Consider the following 20,564-nt stretch of genomic DNA (forward strand, 5'->3'; position numbering starts at 1 on the left):
AAGGCTAGCTAAGCTAAGAATAGAATCTGAAAGAATGATAACAAAGGTTTGTGGCTCAGCTCTCTGTCCGAGCCAGCTGACTGTGATTGGCCATTAATTAGAAACAACCACATGAGACCAATCCCAGATGCACCTGTTGCATCCCACAGCAGCAGATAATCAATGTTTACATTTTGTTCCTGAGGCCTCTCAGCTCCTCAGGAGGAGAAATCCTAAGGAAAAGATTTTTCATAAAAGTTTCTGTGACAATTGTCCCTGACAGCGAGGTTTAGCAAAGTATTCCCTGCTGAAAATGTCCTTTCCCATCCCAATTTCCCCTGCAGAAGGAGGGGGCAGCTCGGGAGCTCTCCCTGACTGAGTGGAGCGTTTGGCAGAATCAGCCTTTGCCCACATCCCTGGTGGATCACTCGGATCGTTGTCACCTCTTCATCAGGGCCATGGACATGATGGAGCTGATGAGGCACCAGCAGGTAAGAAACCTGCCCAGGGGCTGAATGCACTGTTAGAATAGTTTAAAAATAATGAAAAATTTAAAAAAAAACAGTAATTGTGAAAAGAATTATGTGTATTTAATCTGGTTTAAAAATGTCTCTCACTGCTGTGCTGTGATTCCTAATCTTTTCCACAGAAACTATTTAAAAAAGGGGAAAAAACCCACCCTTAAATCAGTTTTTTCTGAGTGGATTCCAGTATCAGTTTGTGACAGAATGACATGAAATACAGGAGCTCCAAATGCCAAGGAGCAAAGCCACTACGAGTGATATCAGAGCTGTTCCAGGATTTGGGAAGAGTTTGGCATTGTGTGTACATCAAAAGCTGACAGAAAAGTCATGCAGGAGCCCATGGCCTGTTTTAGGGGATTTATTTTAGGCTTTTTGAGCTTGTTTTTATGAACTAAAAAGCCAATTGTTCCTAAGAATTAAGGGATAAGAGGAGCTAAGCCAAACAAACATGGATGGGAACTGTTTGGGAGATGGGAATTTTGTTTTCTGACAGGGATGGATACAGAAATCCTTCTGGAAGGCACAAGGAAGGGGGTGCAGAGGTGGATGGAGGCTTCAGTGGTTCACCACCTTATGTTTCCCTCCAGCTGAGCTCCCCAAATGTTGCCTTTCAGCACGTGGAGGTTTTTTAGGTCATCAGAAGCTGTTGCTAAGCTGCCAGAGTTTCCTGAATAATACCGGGGCTAATCAAGGAGGAGAATGGAGACATTGTGGTTGTGCTCCTGGGGTGTGAGAGGGAGGCTGTGATCCGACCTGGCCAGCTCAGAAAAGCTTCTCCATCCCACCAGAGACATTCCTGACTCCTCTGGTGTTGGGTTATACCTTTTTCTGACCCAGAGATGGGGCAACTGAGGTGTTTTAAAAACTTTTATTTTCAGTCTCATCAGAAGAGTGAGACAATACAGATGTTATAATTCATGCTATCACAATTATAAGTCAACTCTTTCTTAATTACAATACACTCTAAGTGTTTCTTGGCCTATCAGCTGTAGCTACACTATATTGTAAATGCCTTAAAGTTAATTGTCTAAAATTACTCTTTGTAGGTCTTACTATAATGCATTTTTCATAGTTCTATGTCTCTAAGGTATTTAGTCTTATTTGTAATGCTATCCTTTGAAACTTGTTTCTAGTTTAATTTTTTTCAGCAGTTTCTGTTTTATTCTATGGTATTTTTAAGCCAGCATTTCTTATTTCAAGGTTTGTATACAGATGTACACTGTGTGAGCCTTCTGTCAGGCTTGGAGAATTTTTCCAAATCCATTTCCCACACTCTGACAGTGCCTGTCCCCAGCTGGGGTCAGGGACACACTGCAGGGGGAGAGGGCAGGGATGGCACAGAATTCACAGAATGCCCAGGTTGGGAGAGACCTTCAAGGTCATGGAGTCCAACCCAGCCCCAGCGCCCCAACTGAACCCTGGCACCCAGTGCCACATCCAGGCATGGTGACTCCAGCACCTCCCCAGTTCCTGGGAATTCCCAAATTTCCCCCAAACTCCCAGAATCACAGAATGCCAAGGTTGGGAGAGACCTCCAAGACCATCGAGTCCAGCCCAGCCCCAACAGCTCAGCTCAGCCCTGGCACCCAGTGCCACATCCAGGCTTTGTTAAACACACCCAGGCATGGGGACTGCACCACCTCCCTGCACAGCCATTCCAGAACTTTATCACCCTTTCTGTAAATAACTTTTCCCTGATATCCAACCTGAATTTCCCTTGGCGCAGCTTGAGATGTCAGGAGGAGGGAAATGGTTCCAGAATCAGCAGGTGCCCCCTGAGCCTCCTTTTGTCTGGGGTGAGCCCCAGCTGGGTTGGCCTCCAGCCTGCTCCATTTGTGCCAGCAGGCAGAGGTGCAGCTGTGGAGCTTCCTCGTTCCTCACCTTCCTCCCAGGGTGTCCCTGGTGTGCCCAGGGTGCCCCAGAGCACAGGAGGTGACACAAGGTGACACTCACCCTTTGGAGCCTCCCAGGGCGAAGCAAAGCGCTGGCAGGGCTGGACTCAGCACTGGCACCAGGGTTTTAAATTAACTCCAGAGCTTCCTGGGCTCCTTCTTACACTGAACCAGCTGGTGCCAGTCCAGGGACACCAAAAGTGTTCCACAAAAGGGGAAGAGGCAGCAGTGCCCTGATCTGATGGGATCTGATGTGATCAGGCTGCTCTGACACTGAGCTCTTGTCTGGAAGGTTCAGTGACATTCCCTGAAGTCATCCCTGCCCTCCTGGGAGGCACTGACAGTGCTCCCAAGGCTGGGGATGTTCCCACTGGAATTCAAAATGTTCCCCTGGAGGAGAGAAAGGTCCTGGGAGAGCTCAGAGCTCCTGGCAGGGCCTGAAGGGGCTCCAGGAGAGCTGCAGAGGGACTGGGGACAAGGGATGGAGGGACAGGAGCCAGGGAATGGCTCCCAGTGCCAGAGGGCAGGGATGGGTGGGAGATTGGGAATTGGGAATTCCTGGCTGGGCTGGAATTGCCAGAGCAGCTGTGGCTGCCCCTGGATCCCTGGCAGTGCCCAAGGCCAGGCTGGACATTGGGGCACCCTGGGACAGTGGGAGGTGTCCCAGGAGTGGCACTGGGTGGGGTTTAAGGTCCTTTCCAACCCTTCCATGGTCCTCTGATGGAAGGGTTTGCATGGATGTGCTGTGCATCAGGTTCCTGCTATAAATATTGCATGGCTAATTACACCCAACTGATCTGTGACGTTCGTTTACGGTGCTTAATTAACAGAGGGGTTTAACACCAATACAGGTCACAGCTCTTTCCTTAAATACCCAAGAGAGGGAACCTCAAAGCACAGTTTTATTGATGATTTTCTTACTGGGAGATGAAACGTAAAATCAGGCCAATCATTATTTTACTGTGAATAACGAAATGATCTGGAAATTTCTGCTCAATTATTTCTTGGGCAGAATTTCATTCAGAGATTTGTCATGACAATAAAAGCCAGCACAAGAATAATTTGTGTGGCTTTTTGGGTATTTTCTGTTAGAGAAGAAATTCACTGATGTTTTTCCTTGTACTCATTCAGTGATTCAAGAAATTTGTATTTTATATTATTATTTATATTTTGTATAATAGCTTAAAAAAAGTTAATTTAAAGGCTTTTTTTTTTAATAGATGATGTGAAAATGGTTGGGGGGAAAAAAAAGGTTTTATATGCTCTTAAAATCTCTTAAAAGAAGTTGGCCCAGTCAAAAGAAAATAAAAAAGTCAAAGAAGGCCCAGATGTGACCCCTGGAAAAGGCACATCCAGCAAAGCCTTTAATGCCCCAGGGGCTTTATTGCTACAGCAACGCCTGTGGGGCAGATGGGGGATTTACTCCCAGGGGGATTTTTGGTGCAGGATGGGAACAAATCAAGTTGTCCTTCTGCAAAATTATTCCATCTCTTTGAAGCATTTTTTGCAAATTAAATGGTGCTATTTGGAAATAAGGCTGGGCAGAGTGATGCTTGGAGGGGGGATGATATTTGTCCAGGTTCCTCAGGGAGAGGGAAGTGCCAGTGCTTTGTTTTTCCTTAGGAGAGAAGGAGGAATGATTCATTTTAGTGTCCAGATGGGAGGGTCACTCTGGAGCTTTCCCATTTCCAAGCTGGCAGTGGGAACTCACAGCTTTTCACAAGAAAAACAAAATAAATCCCAAAATCTTTGGGATTGACTCAGTTTTTCATCCTCTGACCTCACACACCTTGGGAGGGACAGATCTCCTAACCCTGGGATGACCCTGGAGCTGCTGGCTCTGGAATTTTATTTAAATTTAATTAAATTTTATTCAAATTTCAGCTCTGGGATTTTATTGAAATTTATTTTATTTAATTTCAGCTGTCATTTATAATGTGGCTGGGGCTGCCTCAGGGGATCCTCTGCCAGCAGGGAAAACATTCCCAGGACACTCTGCAATCCCAGTGAACCTGAAAAGGCTTCCCAAACCTTTGGAGTTTTAAATCAGATGTGTTTTGGGGGAAAATTTGGTGTTTTCAGCCAGCTGGACCTTTTTTCTCAGGACACCCTGAATGAAAAGTTAAAAATGGTTCAGATAAGGGCAATGAAATGGTTTTATCTGGGTTTTTTACGTTCTCATAGCACTTAAGTTCTCTCTGATTAAAATCCTCTTCTGAGATGTGTCAAAACTTCTGCTTCCAGAGAAGGTGGAAGGGTTTGGGCTGGTTTTGGAGGGTGAGGTGCCAGGGAGCCCCAAAATCTCAGCTCTCCAATTCAGGTAGTTCCTTTGAGTTGCTTCTTCTGACCTTGTTGCCAAATTTTCTAAATTCAGGCATTAACTGAGACCAGGGCTGGGTTGTTTAGACCTGGAACTGCAGGTGCTGGGTGCTTTTCCTGGGGCTGGGGTTGTGCTCCCAGAGAGAACAGAGGAGTCACAGGGATTTGGGATGGTCCAACCCCAGCCACTCCATGGATCCCTGCCCTCAGCTTCCAGCTCTGCCATGCCAGTGGCACAAAGAGAGCAGGGGCAGGGCGTGTTCTCACTAAATGGGATTGTTCTGATGGAATCCTGGAATGGTTTGGGTTGGAGGGACCCTAAATCCCACCCCGTGCCATGGCAGGGACACCTCCCACTGCCCCAGGCTGCTCTGCCCTGTCCAGCCTGGCCCTGGGCACTTCCACAGCTTCTCTGGGCACCCTCATTTATTTCCTGATGTTCTTGAACATTCACTCTTCAGCCTCTTTATTGATCCTGCTCCCGTATTTACCAGGGCTCATACCCTGGGCTTTGTAACCATCCTTCTTTTTAGGGATCTAAGGCTGTTTTTATTGGGTAGCAGAAAGCAAAACCCAAGAGAATGAGCAGATCCATCACTAATGTGATGCCATTAGGGAGAGAATTATCTCAGTTTGGTAGAAGGAAATTGGGGTTTCTGTGTCCCTCAGGCTCCTTCCATGACCCAACTAAATAAATTGTTAAAGATCATCTCCTGTAATACAGTTACACCTCCAAAGCCAAGGTTTTGACAGTGCTTTTTCCCTGCAGTGCTGGGGCAGGGAGGGATTGCAGCTCCTGGCAGGGCTGGTGAGCGAAGGCCGAGCTCAGGGAGGGCAGCAGGGCACGCACAGGGCACCAGGACTGTGGGCAGGGACCAGCAGGGCAGCAGGGCTGGGAGATGGTGGGAAACATTCAGAACAAACTCCTGGAGTCACAGGGAGGTCTGGGTTGGAAAGGAGCCTAAAGCTGTTCAAGAGGGGATGGAGAGGGTTTGGGTGAGGAGCAGCTTCTGCTTGGCCAGAGCACACAAAGGGCAATTCTGCAGGGTTTCACGCAGGCTTTACTTGTTAGAAATCCACATTGTAGCTGTCTATGGGTTTATCCTGACTTTTCAAACAGCATCACCAGGTTTTCATCAGGCAGAGGAATCTTGTTAGAAAATGTGCATCCAAAGCAGTTCAAGAGGAGAGAGAGGGTAATTGCAATTTTGGTACTTGATGCAATAAATTTATATATGGGGAACCAGAATGGGTATTCTTACACATCTATTTACATCTCAAAATTAATTAAAAAATATATAATATTAATATAATAACATAATATTATAGTTTATACTATTAATATATATATATAATATAATACTATATAATATTAATATAATCACATTTTATTATAATCTATACGATTACAATTCAGAAAAATAAATAATTTGATAACTTATATAATATTATTACTATAATATAAGATAATATTATGATTATTGTAATAACTATATAGTTATAGTTATATAGCTATATATAGCTTTATAACTCTATAGTTATAATAATATTATCATTAGTTATAATAATATAATGTAATATATATTATATAATATATAATATACTATAAACAGTATTATAATATATCATATCATATCATCATATTATCTATAATAATATAATATGGTATATACTATATAAAATATTATTATATTAATATATTATTATCATTTTATATTTAGTATTAGGATTTTCATTTTCTCTTCCTATTCTCTCTGCTAAAGCATATTTTGTTTTTTAAAGGGAATCAGTGAGTGCAGGCAGGCTCATTGATTGAGTCCAATAATCCCAGAGCTGTTTTCCTGCTCCTGACCTATTTTCTGAGGAGCTGGTACACCCTGCAGCTCTGGGTTAGAGGGGAGCTGGGCAGGTAATTTAAGGTTCCCCATTTGTGCACGTTCAGGCCAACCCATGCTAATCCCAGAAGGGCCCTTTCAGTGTCCCAGCACGGGGTGGCCTGGCTGGGACAGGGTGTTTTGTGCAGGAGAAAGTGTTTGGGTGGAAGTGGGGCAGTTACACAAGGCCTGAGCCCAAAGCAGGTCAGCCAGCTCTGCCCTGGATGCTAAATTTGGCTCTGGGCTGTCCCTGGCCCCAGCAGCACTGCCAGGCTCCAGCAGGGCTGAGCTCCTCTCTCAGCACCCAGGGCTCTGGGGGGACATTCCTGGGAAATTCCTCACTGATCCTGCTGCCTGTGCTGGGATCCCACAGTCCCAGAAAGGTTCGGCTGGGAAAGGACCTTAAATCCCATCCCATCCACCCCTGCCATGGCAGGGACACTTCCACTGTCCCAGGGTGCCCCAATGTCCAGCCTGGCCTTGGGCACTGCCAGGGATCCAGGGGCAGCCACAGCTGCTCTGGCAATTCCATTAGTTTGGGATTTGTGGGTTTTAGGGGTTGTATTTGAATGGTTTTGAATCTGTAGGTATTGAGGTTGTATTTGAGTAGGTTTGAATTTGTAGGGTTTGGGGGTTGTGTTAGAGTGGTTTTGGGTTTGTAGGTTTTGGGGGCTGTATTTTGATTGGTTTGGGGGGTTTAGTTTGAGTTTGGGGTTTCATTTGAATGGTTTTAGGGGTTGTATTTGAATAGTTTTGAATTTGTAGGGTTTGGGGGCTGTATTTTGATTGGTTTTGGGGGTTTAGTTTGGGTTTGGGGTTTGTAGGTTTTAGGGGTTGTATTTGAATGGTTTTGAATTTGTAGGGTTTGGGGGTTGTGTTAGAGTGGTTTTGGGTTTGTAGGTGTTGGGGGTTGTATTTCGATTGGTTTTAGGGGTTTAGTTTCAGTTTTGGGTTTGAAGGTTTTGGGGGTTGTATTTGAGTGGGTTTGCATTTGTAGGTTTTAGGGGTTGTATTGGAGTAGTTTTGAATTTGTAGGTTTTGAGAGTTATATTTTGATTGGTTTTGGGGGTTTAGTTTGGGTTTGGGGTTTGTAGGTTTAGGGGGTTGTACTTGGATTGGGCTTGGGGATTGTAGTTTCATTGGGGTTTGGAGGTTTTGGAGGTTGTAGTTTGATTGGGTTTGGGTTTGTAGCATTTAGGGGTTGTATTTTGATTGGGTTTGGGAGTTGGAGTTTGGAGGTTTTGGAGCTTGTAGTTTGAGTTTTGGAGGCTGTAGTTTGATGAGTTTGTGGTTTGTAGGTTTGAGGTTTGTCGTTTGATGGGTTTGGGATTTGAGAGCTTTGGAGATTGTAATTTGATTAGTTTTGAGTTAGTGGGGTTTGGAGATTGTAGTTTGATTGGGTTTGTAGTTTTTGGGGCTGTACTTTGGTTAATTCTGGGTTTGTAGGGTGGGGTTTGATTTGGTTTGGGTTTGTAGGTTTTGGGGTTGTTTGAGTTGGAGGTTTTTAGGTTTTGGGATTGTACTTTGGTTCATTTTGGGTTTGTAGGTTTTGGGGTTGTACTTTGGTTAATTCTGGGTTTGTAGGTTTTGGTGGTTGCAATTTGATTGGGTTTGGGTTTGTAGGTTTTGGGGTTGTTTGAGTTGGAGGTTTTTAGGTTTTGGGATTGTACTTTGGTTGATTTTGGGTTTGTAGGTTTTGGGGTTGTATTTCGGTTAATTCTGGGTTTGTAGGTTTTGGTGGTTGTAGTTTGATTTGGTTTGGGTTTGTAGGTTTTGGGGTTGTTTGAGTTGGAGGTTTGTAGGTTTTGGAGTTGTACTTTGGTTAATTCTGGGTTTGTAGGTTTTGGGGTTGTACTTTGGTTAATTCTGGGTTTGTAGGTTTTGGGGTTGTACTTTGGTTGATTTTTGCGTTGCAGGACAATATTAGACCAAGCCTGATCAGCGCTGCACTCTCAGAACTGTGTGGGCTGAACAAGGACAGCACCTCCTCCTGTTTCACTCATGTTCAGTGGTCTGGCAGCTAATTAATCCTTAATCCATTTAATTTCTGTCTTGTTTGTGTAACGCTGAAATGCTTGAATTGAGCCCTTGTGCAGGGGGCAGCTGCTCCTGAGATAAACCCGAACAGACCCTTATCAGCCCCGTTGTTGTCACTGCAGTGCTCCTCTGCTCAGGTGACACCTGGGCACTGAACTGGAACCAGGGCTGCAGTTCCTCTTGCTTTTCACACAAAGAATTCCGTGTTTTGAGTCTGTGTTCTGGCCAGGCTTGAGGTAAACAAATTATTTACAACCTGCCAGATCAAAATCGTCCTAAAGCCCTCTTGTGACAATTCTTTTCCTCACTGTTTTTATTAAGCCTTCTCCTAAGGCACCTTTAGTTAAAAAATCCAGACTTGGAGTTTCTTTGGATATCTTTACGAATGGATGGTTTAAGCATCAGCATCTGTGTGAAATTGGTGTTGAAATGATGATGATGATGATGATTAATGACAAAATCTGTTAATAGTGCACAGTTTGCTTTGCGTGCTGCAGGATCCCCAGCTCTGTCAGGGATCAGTCTTCAAATTCCTGCAAGGTAGCTTTGGATCTTGCTTCCAGAAATATCTTCAGACAAGCCAATCTCTAATTATAAAGTAATTTTTCTGACCCTCTCTAAAGGTACCTCGTGTAATTTCAGTGATTGAGGAATCCAGGGATTCATCTGCCAGAACTGCCAAAAAATAATTGTTCTGTTCAGATCCTCCATGTCCAGGTCCACTGTGCATGTTTAACAGGGATGGTTGCCTTTTGAACAGCAGATATATATCATGAGAAGTTGATTCAGAGTCTGTGGGAAGTTGTGCAGGAGAGCCAAACCCTCATCCCTGTTGGGAACAGCCCTGGGTGTGCCTCTGGTAACCTGTGCCCTGTGTCCCCAGGGAGACTGCAGCTATGAGCAGGAGCTCCAGCCTCACCTCAGGATGGAAGATGTGAACATTCCAGGGAACAAAAGGAGAGCTCGCTGCTCCAGGAAAGACCTGGCAAGATCCAAACCCAAACCATTCCCTCCTGATGCAGGTGACGACGAGAGTGAGTTCTTTGCCACCTTTAAAAGAACCAAAGCCAAGGCTCCCAGAAGAGCCCCTGGGCTCAGTGAGGAAGTGCCTGTGGTGCCTCAGGATCCCCCTGCCCCTACCTCAGGAACGAGGCTTGCTGTGCCTGGACCCTCTCACCCAGGCAGTGACAAGGACGAGGGGATGGAGGTGACATTTGATTTAAATGCATTTATTGACCTGTGTGACAGCAGTGACAGCTCTGAAGGCCCTGCCAGTCCAGCAGCACAGAACAGCCCTGCAGGTGAGGCCTGTGGGGCCCTGGGGAGGATCCACAGGGACTCAGGGTACGAGACCTCCCCCGTGGCCTCAGACCTGTTCTATCTCCCTGAATCCTGCAGGGATTCCTTCACCCTGCCAGGGCCGCCCCAGGAGCCCCCGGGGCTGGAACAAACATTTTCCCAGGTGCAAAGGCTTTTGTCACAGTCCCCTCCCTCTGGGGATGAACTGGAGGGTTTGGAGAGCCTGATGAGAGAGGAGGGAACAAGATCTTCTCCAGAAGTTCTCCCTGATGGTCGCTCAGAGGCACTGCAGGACAGCGTCTCCCCCACGTCCCCAAAACCTGATCCTTCCCTGCTGCTCCTGGTGAATCCCAAAGCAACACTTCCCAGGGAACTCTGTGCCTCAAGAAGTCCCCATTTGTCCAAAACCGTGTCATCTGCCAAGGCTGCTGCTGTTGAAGAGGAGCAGCTCTGGAATGACAGCTTTGATGGCCTGTTCGACGGCGAGGAATTCCCTGAAATCCCAAACAACGCTCCCAGCAGGGACCAGCCCCTGGCAAACGGCCCTGCAAAGGAGCCTTTCCTTCCCAAGGACACAGCAGAGGCTGCCCTGGCAGTTCCTGGTGAGGAGCAGAGTCTGCATTTGTTTGAGGATGAGGCTGGTGAGGACACGGGCGAGGGCAGCCCCGTGAGCACTGAGCCTCCAGCTGGGACCATCCCTGGGGCAGAGGGGCAGCCAGGCAGGGACCTGCCCCGTGTGAGCCCCACCCAGCCCCGCAGGGAGCCCATGGGGACAGCAGCAGTGGCCCTGGAGCAGGATGATCCCTACGACTGCTCCCAGGACCTGTTCTCTGTCACCTTCGACCTGGGCTTCTCCCTCGAGGACAGCGGGGACGAGAGCCCTGAGGAGAGCAGGAGTGCTGGTGAGCCCACGCCGAACAGAGCCCTGGGGAGTGCCAGCACAGCCCTGAGGGATGGCTGCAGGCTGGAAACCTCCCCAGGGTGGGACTGCAGGAGGCTGCAGAGCAGGGACATGTCCACACCGCTGTCACACCTGAGCAGGGGCAGGAATGGCAGCGAAGGGGCCGGGGGTGCTCCTGCTGCAGGGGCTGTGCTCGAGTCAGGAGGCAGCAGGAGGGGAAGGGAACGCCCTGAACCTGTGCCTTCAGCACTTCTGACCCCAACGAGCAGGAAGGGTGTGAATATCAAGGCTGTCAAAAGAATCTCTATGGAAGTCTTCTCGAATGCCAGGGAGCAAATTCCAGAGGTGCCTCCTGTAGATCAAGTCAAAGAGAGCCCATGGAGGCAGAACTTTGGGAGATCAGCCTTGGATTCCCCTCCAGGAAGGACAGAAAGCCTGGAGAACACCAAACTCCATGGATCCCATGCTGCAGGTAGGAATTTGGTGGGACAGGAGTCAGACCTTCATGGTTTGGAAACAGGATCCAGGATCTTTTGGATCCTCACTTTGGTTTTATGGCTGAGGTGGGAGGGTTGGAAGGAAGAGGAGTAATGGCTGAGATGCTGAAGTTGGGTCAATGAGGGGACACTCCCTGGCTCCTGTCCCTCCATCCCTTGTCCCCAGTCCCTCTCCAGCTCTCCTGAAGCCCCTTCAGGCCCTGCCAGGGGCTCTGAGCTCTCCCTGGAGCCTTCTCCTCTCCAGGGAACTATCCAGCTCTCCTGGAGCCTTCTCCTCTCCAGGGGAACATTCCCAGCTCTCCCAGCCTGGCTCCAGCCCTGGGGCAGCTCTGGGCCCTCTCTGGCAGGGACATTTGCAGCCCCACTGCTGTCACAGGGATTTGTGCCACAAAGTGCTGCCACAACTCTGGCTCTTGCTCAACTTTTAATGGCTTCTTCTCTTGGTGTCCTGCTTTCTCTTCCCTTTTCCTGCCTGTGCTGCCTGGAGAAATCACTTCCCCCCAGGGCTCTCCAGGGAAGCAGGATTTATTGTCCATCCCAGCTGGAGATTATCTCTTTTGATTAACAAGGCTGAAGAGAACAATATTTGCCCTGTAGATCAATAAATAATCTCCTTTGGAGGTGCTTTTCTGAGAGAGGCAGGGTTTGATTGCTCAGCTCTAACAAAATTGTGTTGGGAACTGTGCAATTCTGGTGAATGTTGTTTATTCTGTTTTCTGCAGGACCCAGCAGTGACAGCGAGGAAGAGATTGTTTTCCAGAGGAAAAAAAGGATAAAAAATAATGTTTTGAAGTCTCCTGATGTGAGTCTTAGAGGAAAAAAATAGACAAGAGAAGCAAAATGGCAATTTAAGCAGCCAAACACAAACTCTGTGTGCACTGATGTTGATGTTGTTCCCACAGGGGATGGATGGGAGCGACCTGGAGTCGCCAGCTCGGGTCACCAGGAAACGCCGGCGCCCTCCCAGCATGGTCAGCAAAGAATGGGGAGAAATAATGGGAGCCCACTCCTGCTTGCCTTCTGTTCCCTCCCGGGGTCTCCACATTTCACAGCATCCCACAGCGGTTTGGGTTGGAGGGACATCAAATCCCACCCAGTGCCAGCCCTGCCGTGGCAGGGACACTCCCACTGTCCCAGTGTCCAGCCTGGCCTGGGACACTGCCAGGGATCCAGGGGCTTTGATGTTTGACAGCCAGGAAGGGTGAAATAACCTGCCTGCCACAGAGCTTTGAACCAAAAAAAAGCAAATTCATGGCACATTTGAGCTGATTTTTCATCCAGATCCCATTTTCCCGCCCTGGTATTGGAGCTGTCCCTGCCCATGGCTCTGGAGCAGCTTTCAGGTCCCTTCCCACCCTGGGGCAGGCTGGGGTTCAGTGACTCCTGGGACGGTCCCTTCTCACTCTGTGTGTTCCCCTTGCAGTCAGACACCTCCAGTGAGGACAGCGGGGATTTCCAGAGGGGCAGGAGCAGCTCCAGGGCCCGGCCAGGAGGAGCCAAATGTGCCAGGAGCTGTGGGACAGCCAAGGTGGGTGGCACTGTGTCCCCCAGGGACACTGAGCTCAGCTTTGGAGCTGCTGGAATTTGGGAATGCTGGGCAGGGGGCCTGGGGGCACAGGGGACTGCAGGGCTGGGTGGCAGCTGTGACAGCAGAGAGCAGCTCAGAGGGCAACTCCAGGGATACCCTGAGAGGAGTCAGGGTCCTGTCCAGAAAGGAAAAAAAAAAAGTAATAATATTCCAAATTATAGTAAAAATATTATATTATATTATATTATATTATATTATATTATATTATATTATATTATATTATATTATATTATATTATATTATATTATATTATATTATATTATATTATAGTATATTATAGTATATTTTGTGTATTTGTTATTATATATTAGTATAGTATATTTATTATGGTATATTCATTATATATATTATATTTATTATATTTTATTACATTGTATTTATTATATTTTATTATATTCCCTGTGAACCCCTTCCAGATCAGGGTATTCTGGGATTGTATGTTATATTATAATAATATATAATATTTAAATATTTTTAACAAAACAAAATAACAAATTATTATTGATAATGATGATGATTATAACAACAACAACAACAACAACAACAACAACAATAATAATAATAATAATAATAATAATAATAATAATAATAATAATAATAATAATAATAATATAACAGCAATAACTACAATAAAAATTTATTGTTATCATCATGAGGATTGGGCTGCTTGCTCACATGAATGATCCCCACTGATGGCCTCAGCCCTGGACATTTAAGGCACCAATGGTCCCTCAATCCCAAGTGTTAAATCTCAGCTCAATCTTTAACACTTCAGCAGGAATGGAGGCAGGAGGGGAGGCAGCACCAGACTTCCTGAAGCTAAAAAGCTCTTAAATATTTATGGCTGTGGTTTCACTGGGCAGAAATTGCCATAATCAGGGCTCCAGGGCACAATATGTTGGACACTTTAAAATTTTTTAACAATAATCTTCATTATTAAGACTTCTCTTATGGTATCTGTTTTATGGCAAACAAACCATTCTCTTGGAGCCATGGAGATACGTAATATTTTTGGGGCTAATTTGATGTTTTACATTAGTACTTTACAGCTGAAATTACAGGAGAAAAATGAACTTAATGTAAAATATCTCGGGCAAAACACCTTCCTGAATTAACTTTTGTTTCTGTGTACGCCCTTGGGAGTGTTTTGTTGCCTGGTTTTGATGGAATTTAGGATCAAGTCTCCTGCACTGCACTCACAAGGGAAGTGTCGCATCTTCCCTGGACTGAGCTGCACCATCTGAGGCATTCATTGTTTGATGAGTCCTAAATCCTGAGCAGAAAAGGGCAAACCAGGGTGGGGTCTGTGTCTGAAATTCCTGCTGCACTTGGGTTTGGAGGAATCCTAAATCCACCTGGATTTTTGAAAGCACAGGAAATGAGTAAAACTGGATTTATAAGTTACAGAGTGACCCATTGTGTGTGCTGGGCACTGTGAGCTGGGCACTGTGCCCGTGCCATTCCCTGCCCCGGCAATGATCCCGTCCCAAGGTGGAGCCCCGGGGTGGCTGGGGCAGAGCTCTGAGGGCAGTGCTGGCTGACGGGGGCAGCTGTGACTGCCCTGCTGCTGTGTGCAGGCTGCAGGCAGGCAGTTCCTGCAGGAGGAGGCCGAGCTGTCCCTGCTGGATGCTGAGGGCATCTCGTCGGACGAGAGCGACGGCACCGGGGAGGAGCTGAGCCCGTCCCTGGCCCAGTTCCTCGATGATGAAGGGGAACCCACACAGGCCCTCAATGGTGAGTGGGGAGCTCCCAGAGCATCCCTGGGGTGGGACACAGGAGCTGCTCCTGCCACAGCACCCAGGGCTCTGCCAGCCTGGAAACCTCCTGCATCCTGAGGGAGCAGCTGGGCTGGGCCAGGGGAGGTTTGGGATGGATCTCAGGGAAAGGCTCTTCCCCAGAGGTGCTGGCACTGCCCAGGGAATGGGCACAGCCCGAGGCTGCCAGAGCTCCAGGGGGGTTTGGGCAGCGCTGCCAGGGATGGACAGGGTGGGATTGTTGGGGGTCTGGGCAGGGATGGGGCTGGGATGATCCCTGTGGGCCCCTCCAGCTCAGGATATTCTGGGATGGAATGGCAGCTTTCATGACAGAGGCTGGGTACACTTGGAATTCAATAATGGTTTGGGTGGGAAGGGACATTGAAAACCTTCCAGTGCCACCCCTGCCATGGCAGGGACACCTCCCACTGTCCCAGGGTGTCCCAGTGTCCAGCCTGGCCTTGGGCACTGCCAGGGATCCAGGGGCAGCCACAGCTGCTCTCAGAAGTCCATCCCAGTATCTGGGAATTCCTTCCCAATCTCCCATCCATCCCTGCCCTCCTTTGTCCATAATCCTGGGCTTTGGGATTTCTGGAGAGGGTTGGAGATTTTTACTTTGGGAAATACAGGCTTTTGGGAAACCATGAAGGAGCACAGAAAACACAGTGTAAGAGTGTGAATTGAGTATTGTGTCAGTACTAACCCTGAGTTCCTGTGTCTCCCGGGCCCTGCAGACAGCGAGATGAGGGCCGTGTACCTGAGCTCCGTGCGCAGCCCCGCCCTCGGCAGCCGCTACAAGATGGTGCACAGGCACTTCAGCCCCTCGGCCATCTTCTCCCAGGTGGGGAGGTGTTCTCTTATACATTACAACAGCTCTGTTATCATTAGATGTTGTCTTATGTATCAAGAGTTCTCTTATCATTGTAGTGCAAGCATTCCATAGCCTCAGAGTTTCATTCCTCCTCGATGTTTTCTCATAGGCAGCTCCTCTAAGCACTGACAGTTCTTGGTTCTTGCAGCAGCCCTCTGACTTCTCTGAGTCCAGTTCCCATCAGTCCACTCTTTTATACCACTTGTGCTTATTGATTACAGCTGTTGCTTGTTATCATCCAGCCTGCTCCTAATCTTTAGTAATAGGGCCCAGCTGCAGCTCGTTGGGGGATAAGATCACATTCTGCATTGCCCATACTGTGTCCCCTACAGGGGCTGTGACCCACAGCACCCACAGAGGAGATAAGATCACATTCTGCATTGCCCATCCTGTGTCCCCTACAGGAAGGCAGGGGCTCCTCTCCTTGGGGATTTCCCTTGTGGGACCACAGGGAGGTTCTTGGCCTGCTCTGCAGAGCAGTTACAGCCTTTTCTTGGTAAATTACAAGTTCAAACACAGACCTTCAGCCTGGAGAAAGGAAGGATCCAAGAAAACCTCAGAGCCCCTGGCAGGGCCTGAAGGGGCTCCAGGAGAGCTGCAGAGGGACTGGGGACAAGGGATGGAGGGACAGGAGCCAGGGAATGGCTCCCAGTGCCAGAGGGCAGGGATGGATGGGAGATTGGGAATTGGGAATTCCTGGCTGGGCTGGAATTGCCAGAGCAGCTGTGGCTGCCCCTGGATCCCTGGCAGTGCCCAAGGCCAGGCTGGACATTGGGGCACCCTGGGACAGTGGGAGGTGTCCCTGCCATGGCTGGGGTGGGGTGGGATGTGATTGAAGCCCCTCAGCCCCAGTATTTGTGTGGGGAGGGCTGGATAAGCCAAGGGCCTTCCTGCTGAGGAGCAGCAGAACCACTGCAGCTTTCCTGGCTCTGTTTCCCCCAGATCCCCGAGCAGGACGTGACCTATGCTGAGGACAGTTTCTGCGTGGGGGATGAGGAGGAGGAGGCTCCCAGTGGCTGCAGTGAGGAGGAAGAGTGTGTGGATTTTGCTCTGCTCACCAGGGAGGGCAGCAGCAGCAGGCAGCGGTACCTGACCCGCCGCAGGAGGAGGCTGAGCCAGGCCCCGGGGCAGAAGAAACCTTCCAGAATCATTGTCCTGAGTGACTCCAGCGAGGAGGAGACGGGAGCCAGCAGGGAGAGGCCCCTGGAAGCAGGGCAGCTCCCCAAGGCTCTGCCCAAAGCCCCCTCTGCACAGCCCAGGAGCGGGGCTGGGGAAGCCACAGCTCCTCGGGCTGGAGGGCAGGACACTGAGAGGCTGCTGGGCCTCGAAGCTTCCGTGTCTGGGATGTTGGATCCAGCCCCAGAGCAGCCAGGCAGGAGCACATCCATGCCCCCAGCTGGCTCTGGCTGCAGGAACACGGATCTGCAGGCTGCTGCTGAGGTCAGTGCCCAGGGAAAGCAGGGAGCTTCCTTGTGGGAGAGAATTCCTGGGCAGCAGCAGGAGTCAGGAATCAGGGAATGGTTTGGGGTGGGAGGGACCTAAAGCCCTTCCCATTGCACCCCTGCCTTGGCAGGGACACCTTCCATAGAGCAGGTTGTTCCAGCCTGGCCTTGTACATTTCCAGCACCATCTCCCTTTCCTTGCTGCTAGAAGCTTTGTACTCCCAGGGTAACCTGGAGTATTTCAGGAGTGAACAAATTAAAACTGGCCTTAGATTCTCCCTTGGTCATGGAGGATGGTGGAACAGCAGTGTGCACTGATTCTTTGGGTTTGTATAGAAACTCCTGGTTCACTGTCTGAATTCAGGGCTTGGGTTTGTATAGAAACTCCTGGGTCACTGTCTGAATTCAGGGCTTTCAGCACCTCCCTGAGGTTGGGTTCCTGATCTCTCACGCTTCCCAGCCTGATCTCTGATTTACAGCATCCAGGTTTTGTTGGACTTCTCAGTGAAAGCTGCTGCTTTTGTCATCCAAACCTTGGGTAATCAGCTCACTGGGGAGACAGATACAGGGATTAAAGTGTCAATAATCTGAAAGTGTTGGTACTGCAAAACATCCTTTTATTGATTTGATGTAAAACTCCCACAATCTGTGATTTTCAACATTCTCAGGTGTCCAGCTCTTTGAAGACCCACAGGAGCAGCTCAGGCTCGGCGCCTCCTGCTGTCCCAAAGCCTTCCTCAGCCGGGGCTGGGATTTGCAGCGTTGCCTCTGAGCGCAGCCCCTCGCTGTGCATCCTGGCCGACAGCCGCGAGATGTGCTCGGGGCCGGAGGTGCTGTCGTGCCTGCGGGCCGGGCACGGGCTCCGGGTGCAGGTTTGCTCCCTGGGCAGCAGCGATTACATCGTCAGCAACCGCCTGGCCGTGGACAGGGTGCTGCAGTCGGAGCTGCAGAGCCCCGGGAACAGGAACAAACTGAGCCAGAGGCTGCAGCGCCTGCAGGGCATCTTCGAGAGGATCTGTGTGATTGTGGAGACAGACAGGGTCAGGCCAGGTGGGTGCTGCCAGAACGCCCTGCCCTGAGGGGCACAGGGAATGGCTCCCACTGCCAGAGGGCAGGGATGGGTGGGACATTGGGAATTGCTGGCTGGGAGGGATGGAATTGCCAGGGAAGCTGTGGCTGCCCCTGGAACCCTGGCTAGGTTGGACATTGGGGCTTGGAGCAGCCTGGGACAGTGGGAGGTGTCCCTCCCTGGGATGGGATGGGATGGGATGGGATGGGATGGGATGGGATGGGATGGGATTTAAGGTCCCCCCCAACCCAAACCATCCTGGGATTCCATGTCAGGAGCAAGCACAATTTTATCCACGCACAGACATTTGTTTTAATCCAGAAATCCAAACCCTGCAATGAAATGATTCCACTGGACAATAACAGATCTTGCTTTCCTGTGCTTCCACTCCTCAGGAGAGACATCCCGGTGTTTCCAGAGGACTCAGCACTACGATGGAGCGCTCTCAGCCTTGGTGCAGGCTGGGATAAGGATCCTCTTCAGCTCCTGCCAGGAGCAAACCGCAGCTCTGCTGAAGGAGCTGGCTCTGCTGGAGCACAGGAAGGACGCTGCCATCCAGGTGCCAACGGAGCCAGAGGGGCACGGCCGGGACCTCCTCAACTTCTACCTGAGCATTCCCAACCTCAGCTACGGAGCTGCCCTCAACCTCTGCCACTCCTTCGGCTCCATCACAGCCGTGGCCAACAGGTAAGGGCAGCACAGGGCTGGTGGGGGCTCCAGGGCCCAGCCTTGCGCTCCTGCTCCTGCCCTGGAGGCAGGGAGAGCCTTCCTGCACCGTTCCTGCCGGGATCATTGCTCAGGGCATCCCTTCCTGCACCTTTCCTGCTCAGGGCATCCCTTCCTGCACCTTTCCTGCCGGGATCATTGCTCAGGGCATCCCTTCCTGCACCTTTCCTGCCGGGATCATTGCTCAGGGCATCCCTTCCTGCACCTTTCCTGCCGGGATCATTGCTCAGGGCATCCCTTCCTGCACCTTTCCTGCCGGATCATTGCTCAGGGAATCCCTTCCTGCACCGTTCCTGCCGGGATCATTGCTCAGGGCATCCCTTCCTGCACCTTTCCTGCCGGGATCATTGCTCAGGGCATCCCTTCCTGCCGGGATCGCTGCTCAGGGAATCCCTTCCTGCACCTTTCCTGCCGGGATAGCTGCTCAGGGCATCCCTTCCCGCACCTTTCCTGCTGGGATAGCTGCTCAGGGCATCCCTTCCTGCACCTTTCCTGCCGGGATCATTGCTCAGGGCATCCCTTCCTGCACCTTTCCTGCTGGGATCGCTGCTCAGGGCATCCCTTCCTGCACCTTTCCTGCCGGGATCGCTGCTCAGGGCATCCCTTCCTGCACCTTTCCTGCCGGGATCGTTGCTCAGGGCATCCCTTCCTGCACCTTTCCTGCCGGGATCGCTGCTCAGGAAGAGCCTTTCCCACCCTCTCCCAGGAGCTTTCCTGTCCCATCTCAGCTCTTTGCACATTCCTGTCTCTCCTGCTGAGCAGCCCAGGGCCCTGACACGGGCTCTGCTTCCCTCCTGCTGCCCCTCGCTCTCTTTCCCTCTGGCATTCCCTGTTTTCACTGCTCAGGTTTGCTGCCCACGCTCGGGCACCTGTGCAGAGGTGACTCCAGCAGCTCCCGGTGCCGCCCCATCCCGGGCAGTGCGTCCCGGGCTCCCGGTGCCGCCCCATGCCGGCTCCGGGGCTCCTCCCGTTCCCTCTCTTGCAGCTCGGTGCCGGCGCTGGCGGCGGGGGCGCGGCTGAGCCGGCCCCAGGCCGAGGAGCTCCATCGCTTCCTGCGCCACCAGTTCGATCTGCAGCTGCTGCCGGAGCCCCTGCCCGCCAAGGGCAAGGGCTGAGCCCGGCGCTCCGGGCCCTGCACTGCACTTTACCCGGTCGGGATTGGATGTAAATAATGTAAATAAACACTTGTCGAACCTCAGGGCGTGGGAGCCGCGCTGCCCCGTGTGTCCCCAGGGTCCCTGGCCGGGGAGAGCGCAGCTCGGGGGGTGGCCATCCCCAATTCCTGTACAAACCACAATAATGGCTCGAGTGCTTCAGTAAAGCTTTAGGAGCCCAGCAGCAGCTCCTGCCATCACTGAGCCCCGCGTTTCCAGGTCACAGCGGGAATTGCCGCTGTTCGTGTTCCCGGCACAGGGCTGGGGTTTGGGGGCCCCGGGGCAGCGCCGCCCCCTCCCTTGGAGCCTCTGCCCGGGCTCGGGTGCCCGATCCTTGCCCAGCCCCGGCGCCGCAGCCTCTGCTGCCACCGGCTGGAACAGCGCGGGATCGATCCGTGTTCCTGAACAGGGAGAAATCCATCCCTGGAGCGGGAGCTGGCCTGGGCAGCCGGGTCAGCCACTGCCCCCGCAGCTGAGACCCCGCCTGCAGAGCTGCCAGCCCTGGAGAGATCCAGAGGAACCCATGGAGCTGCTCCAGGGCTGGAGCCAGGCTGGGAGAGCTGGGAATGTTCCCCTGGAGAGGAGAAGGCTCCAGGGAGAGCTCAGAGCCCCTGGCAGGGCCTGAAGGGGCTCCAGGA

General features: G+C 50.5%; 1 protein-coding gene across 2 annotated transcripts in view; it reads left to right on the forward strand.

Annotated features, from left to right (window-relative positions):
- Nucleotides 1-19,970, forward strand: part of FANCM (FA complementation group M) — a 58,047-nt gene extending 38,077 nt beyond the window's left edge. For both annotated transcript variants that reach the window (XM_064715997.1, XM_064715998.1), the window contains exons 13-23: nucleotides 324-470; nucleotides 9,509-11,297; nucleotides 12,045-12,124; nucleotides 12,225-12,293; nucleotides 12,746-12,850; nucleotides 14,488-14,644; nucleotides 15,399-15,505; nucleotides 16,478-16,975; nucleotides 17,646-18,027; nucleotides 18,442-18,733; nucleotides 19,758-19,970. In XM_064715997.1, the coding sequence (XP_064572067.1) occupies nucleotides 324-470; nucleotides 9,509-11,297; nucleotides 12,045-12,124; nucleotides 12,225-12,293; nucleotides 12,746-12,850; nucleotides 14,488-14,644; nucleotides 15,399-15,505; nucleotides 16,478-16,975; nucleotides 17,646-18,027; nucleotides 18,442-18,733; nucleotides 19,758-19,887 (3,756 nt within the window). In that variant the 3' untranslated portion in view covers nucleotides 19,888-19,970. The remainder of the gene's footprint in view (nucleotides 1-323; nucleotides 471-9,508; nucleotides 11,298-12,044; nucleotides 12,125-12,224; nucleotides 12,294-12,745; nucleotides 12,851-14,487; nucleotides 14,645-15,398; nucleotides 15,506-16,477; nucleotides 16,976-17,645; nucleotides 18,028-18,441; nucleotides 18,734-19,757) is intronic.
- Nucleotides 19,971-20,564: the final 594 nt, after the last annotated feature.

The sequence above is a fragment of the Zonotrichia leucophrys genome, chromosome 5 (genome assembly GCF_028769735.1).
Source record: "Zonotrichia leucophrys gambelii isolate GWCS_2022_RI chromosome 5, RI_Zleu_2.0, whole genome shotgun sequence".
In the NCBI taxonomy this organism is placed as follows: domain Eukaryota; kingdom Metazoa; phylum Chordata; class Aves; order Passeriformes; family Passerellidae; genus Zonotrichia; species Zonotrichia leucophrys.